Source organism: Rhea americana, unplaced genomic scaffold, assembly GCF_003343005.1.
Source record: "Rhea americana isolate MKP2758 unplaced genomic scaffold, rheAme1 scaffold_553, whole genome shotgun sequence".
Taxonomy (NCBI): domain Eukaryota; kingdom Metazoa; phylum Chordata; class Aves; order Rheiformes; family Rheidae; genus Rhea; species Rhea americana.
The window spans coordinates 41,891-46,815 of NW_028186705.1; the positions used below are offsets into that span (position 1 = coordinate 41,891).

Below are 4,925 nucleotides of genomic sequence, written 5' to 3' on the forward strand. Positions count from 1 at the left end.
CCCCCCACCCGCCCCGTGCCCTCGGGGCCCCTCCCTCAACCCTCTCCCCAACGGCTCCGTGTCGTCTCCCCTCTCGCGGTGGGCGGGGCTTCGCGCCTCCTGACGTCACGCCCAGGGTCTCGCCTGGGAACGCACGTGCCTCCCTCGAGCTCGCCCCCTCCTACGCATGCGGCTCCGCGCGATACGGCGCCGCCAGAACGCGGCGCGCCCATTGGCTGCCGAGCGTCCAATCAGCCCGACACCCTGCCCCCGCCCCGGCCTCTGAGGTGTCAGCCCCGCCCCACGTGGGGCAGAAACCACCTAGCGGTGGGCTGCGCCCCGCCGACGGTGGCCAATCAGCGGCGGTGCAGCCACCGGGAGGGCGTGGCGTCGGCCCGATGGCCGTTTATGGGGCCCGGCCCCCTCCACGACGACCCCGAGACACCGCGGCCGCAGCGGCGCGGGCGCTGCCGAGCAATGCGCATGCGCGGCCCCTTCCGCCCTGGCGCCACGTGCCGGCAGACCCTTCCCGCGGGGGGCCTGAAAACCGCCTTGGTGTCGGGGGAGAGGGGCGGGGGGGGACCCTGGAAACAGCCATAGTGGGCACATGTGGCAGGAGGCCTGGACACCGCCGCGGCAGCCGCTGGGGAGCAGGGGGCTGGAAACCGCCACTGCCTAGCTTCAGTCCCCACCCCGTGCTCCAGTACCCAGTGGCTCCAAGGCACACCCCTTGGCATGCCACCACCAATCTGTGCTCATGGGGGGCAGCATGGACTGAGACCACGCCCCTCTGCCTACCGGCCAGCGTGCACCCCACACCCCCTACTGCACTGCCAACTTGGGGATACAAGGCATGGGACTGCCATGAAACCACCATCACGGGCAGAGCTCACAGGGCATGCCCCCACCAAATGGAGAGGGTGGAACAGACACAGGCCACACCACCAGCCTGCTTCACCTGCCCCCTCCTGGGGCACATCCAGCTCCTTGGGGCAGAAACTCCCTCTCCTCGGGCAGTTTCTCCCCTCAGTGCAGCCACACAGACAAAATGGGGTGAGTGGGGAGGGATTTATTGACCCAGACGCAGTTGGGGGGAGGGGAATGACAACAATGACAAGGGGGTGTCTCCCCCCCCCCAAACTCCTCCTAGGCAGCAGAGTCGGAGGCCTCGGAGCTGTCTTTGACATCGGTGCTCTCAGTGGCCTCGCTCACCTCGCTCACGTCCTTGCTATCGGCCCCGCTGTCCTCGGGGGGGAGCGGCACCGTGCTGGGGGGGACTCCACCAGGCCCGCAGCCCTCGCTCCTGGGGGGTTCCCCGGGCCCCGGCCCTGCTGGGCGGCCCCGCTCCTTCTGCTCCACCTGCTTCCGCAGCTGCGGGGGGGGGGGAGAGACAGTGGCATTGGGTAGTGGGATGAGGGAGGCCACACAGTGGCAAGGAGTCCAGGGGAGTGTCCCCATTGCTAGGAGTACGTGTGTGTGTGTGGGGGGAGGTTCTACCTCATCCGCCATCTGGGTGAGGTCCCGCTTCATGGCATACGCATCTTCCCCATCCGCGTAATACTTGGGCTCCACCTCGCTGATCCTAAGGAGGGACAGCCATTTCAGGGGACTGCCTGTCCCCCCATCCCTCCCTAGTCCCCTCAGTGCCCAGCACTCACTGAAAGTTGAGCGTGTTGGAATAGAGGTGCAGAGCTGCCCGGTTACTGCCAAAAAAGAGAGCTGTGAGCTGGGCTCCCCTCCCCAGGCCCAATTCCAAGGTGGGGGGCACAAATGCCCCCCGGTCCATTCTTGGGGGGCTGGGCTCACCTCTTGCGCACATGCAGCGAGACGTACTTGGCGTTGAAGTTCTCAATCATGGCGCGTGATGCCTGGTCCATGAGTTTCTGTGCCAGCCCTAGGCGTCGGTGGGAGCGCTTCACTGCCTGGGTGGGGCAGTGGGGCATGTGGGCACCCTGGGAACCCCAAACCCTCCCCCACCCCCACGAGGGCACTCAGAGCGCCTCAAAGTCCACTAATGCTCCCCATGCTGCCCCCACCCCCGGCTTACCAGAGATGTGATGTGCCCATGGGGGACATCATCCGGGTCCTCTTCCCTATAAGAAGAAGGGGGTGAGATGTGGGGGGGAAGACCCACAGCCTTGTCACCCCCCCAGGAGGCTGGAGGGGGCCACATGGGAGCCCCCTGCTGCCACCGTGGGCCCAGGGAAGGGGCAGGCCCCCCCCCCAGCCACACTCACATCTTGGCCAGGACGTAGCCCACGATCTTCCCGTTCTCATCCTCGGCGATGTAAGAGAGCTATGAGGGCAGGGGGAGACAGAAGGTTGGCAGGAGAGGGCCCAGACATCCAGGCTGCGCCCAGAGGACCCTCAGGGGACCCGGGGGACACCCGGGCATCCAGGGCACGCACCTGGGGCCAGGAGAGCCCATGGTAGAAGTAGTACTTCATCTGGTAGTTCTCAGGCAGGCACAGCAGGTTGCAGTGCTGCATGTTCATCAGGTCCTCGGGCTGCGGGCGCGGTGGCGTGAGGGCTGGGGCGCGGCAGGCAGGGGCCTGCTGTACTCCAACCCTCCCAGAACCCCAGAACCCCCCCTCCGGGGACCTAGGCGTCTGGGGCCTCGCCCCACTACGGATTCCCGTTTCCCCATCTGCCCGGGAAGCCCGTTCCTCCCCCTCCCCACAGGAGATCCAGGCGTCTGGGCCGCCACCCGCCCCCCCCCGGCTCCCAGCCCCACCCGCGCGTTCCGGATGTTCATGGCTGCCGCCTCACGCCCGCCTCGGCCTCGCTCTCCTCACGGGCCGCTTCCGGCGGAAGACACGCTCCGCTCCGGCCCCGCCCCCTCCTCAGCGCTTGGTCAATCGGCGGCTCGCCCCGCCCCCGCCCGACGGGCACCTCACGGGAGGCCCCGCCCCTCTCGGCGGCGCATCGACAGCCAATGAGCGAGGAGGGTGTCGCGGCCAATCGGCTGCTGCAAAGCGCTGAGCCCGCCCCTACCTATCCCGCCCCCTATGCTGACAGGAGCACTAACCAATCACCACCCCCGTGCCCCGGCCGCTCCCCCTTTGACCTCAGCCAATCAGGAGTGAGACAGGGCAGCGACGTCACTCGGACTCCCACCAGGCGAGCGCTCACCTGGGGAAACCAATCACGTGCCCGAGGGGGCGCGGCGCGCGAGGGGCGTGGCTACACCAGGCAGCCCCGCCCACTCGCGGCAGTCACCCAATCCCCCCGCGTAAGCAGGGGGTTCGCGGCCGCGCCAACCAATGGGGACAGAGCTGCGGGCAGAGGGCGGGCGCTGGGGGCCCTCCCGCTGGGGGCCCTCCCTTTGCTGACCTTCCCCGAAGTGTGTGTGTGTGTGGGGTGGGTTACAGGGCTGCTCGGACGCCTGCGCCCCCCGGGGCCTCACACAGCCGGGAGGCAGGTGGATGAGTTACATTTATTAATGGGGGGCAAGCACAGCCTGGAGGGGGGGCAGCGGCCCCAGCACCGCGACATCCCCACGGCGCTGGTGGTCCCGTGGTGTCCTTATCGTGGTGGTGGTCCCCATGGTGATGGCAATCCCATGGTGCCCCCATGGTAGTGGTGGTCCCCATGGTGGTGGCAGTCCCATGGTGTCCCCACGTTGGCGTTGACGTCCCCATGGGGCTCAGGGCTGCATGCGCAGGGCCCCGTCCAGCCGCACCACTTCCCCGTTGACCATGGGGTTCTCAGCCAGGGCCAGGACCAGGTGGGCGAACTCGCTGGGGTGGCCCAGCCGGGATGGGAAAGGCACCTGCTGGCCCAGGAAGTTCCGCACCCGTTCGGGCAGCCCAGCCAACAGTGGGGTGGAGAACAGTCCTGTGGGGGCGGCGGGAGGTGAGCCATGGAGCTGTCCTTCGACACCCCCCTCGGCCCCACTGATGCCGTACCTGGTGCGATGGTGACCACGCGGATGCCCAGCGGTGCGAGGTCCCTGGCGATGGGCAGCGTCATGCCCACAATGCCGCCCTTGGAGGCCGCATAGGCTGCTTGCCCCACCTGACCCTCAAAGGCAGCTACACTGGCTGTGTTCACCACCAGCCCCCGGTGCCCGTCGGCATCAGGTGTGTTGTGGCTCATCAGCCTGGCACTGAGGCGGATCACATTGAACGTGCCCACGAGGTTCACCTGAGGCATGACAATGCTGTGTTGGTGCCAGGAGAGGGACGATGACACCCAGCACCATGGCCGCCCCCTGTCCCAGCCCCAACTCACGTTGACCACGCGTTGGAAGTCCTCCAGCTCATGCACCTTGTCCCGCTTGCTGTTGTAGGTCTTGACGGCAATGCCAATCCCAGCACAGTTCACCACCAGGTCCAGCCGCCCAAACTGTTTCTGGGCCAATGCCAGGGCTGCTGCCACGTCCTCCGGGGATGTCACCTGTGGGGAGAGGCCAGATCACACGCAGTCTCTGGGGCTGCCCCTATTGCCACCCCCTCCCCAGGCATCCTTACGTCAGCAGGAGCGAAGGCACAGTGCTCGCCCAGCTCACGGGCCAGCCCAGGCCCCTCGGACGTGGGCAGGTCAAGGAGCACCACACGGCCGCCCTGCTGCACCAGCCGCTCTGCCGTGGCACGGCCCAGTCCTGAGGCACCGCCTGTCACCAGCCCCACCAGGCCCTGTGGGAGCACCAGTGTGGTCAGGGCTGCCCCCCCCCATGCCCATCACTCTCCCCCTACTCACAATGGTCTCTCCCACCCCACCATGCCCATCACTGTTGCCTCACATCCACTTTGTGCCCATAACCATGTCCTCCCGCACCCTGTGCCCATTGCCATGCTCTCCCCCCACCCAGCAGTCTTTCTCAACACACCTTGTCCTCCCTCTGCCCAGGCCAGCCTCTGCCACCACACCATGCCCATCACCGTGGCCTCCCGCTCCTCCCCTCGCCCATCACTGTGGCTTCCTGCTGTCCAGGATGGTCTCTG

General features: G+C 67.4%; 2 protein-coding genes and 1 long non-coding RNA gene across 4 annotated transcripts in view; 1 reads left to right on the forward strand and 2 right to left on the reverse strand.

Annotated features, from left to right (window-relative positions):
* Positions 1–4,925, forward strand: part of LOC146587918 (uncharacterized) — a 50,948-nt gene that overhangs the window by 41,586 nt on the left and 4,437 nt on the right. The window lies entirely within an intron of this gene.
* Positions 1,034–2,816, reverse strand: NAA10 (N-alpha-acetyltransferase 10, NatA catalytic subunit). 2 transcript variants are annotated; one of them, XM_085318799.1, is made up of 8 exons: positions 2,714–2,816; positions 2,388–2,486; positions 2,217–2,275; positions 2,027–2,072; positions 1,813–1,901; positions 1,638–1,682; positions 1,477–1,561; positions 1,034–1,350 (listed from the first exon to the last, which is right to left on the reverse strand). In XM_085318799.1, exons 1-8 carry the CDS (start codon positions 2,732–2,734, stop codon positions 1,126–1,128), a joined length of 669 nt encoding a protein of 222 aa, XP_085174925.1. In that variant the 5' UTR covers positions 2,735–2,816; the 3' UTR covers positions 1,034–1,125. The 2 variants fall into 2 exon arrangements, with proteins under 2 accessions (XP_085174925.1, XP_085174924.1); XM_085318798.1 differs by having other exon boundaries at positions 1,786–1,901.
* On the reverse strand, positions 3,397–4,655 carry HSD17B10 (hydroxysteroid 17-beta dehydrogenase 10; the record flags this gene model as incomplete). Its single annotated transcript, XM_085318792.1, has 4 exons — positions 3,397–3,816; positions 3,888–4,125; positions 4,213–4,377; positions 4,452–4,655. Coding segments are annotated over 4 exons (798 nt in total), but the record flags the coding sequence as incomplete, so codon positions are not given.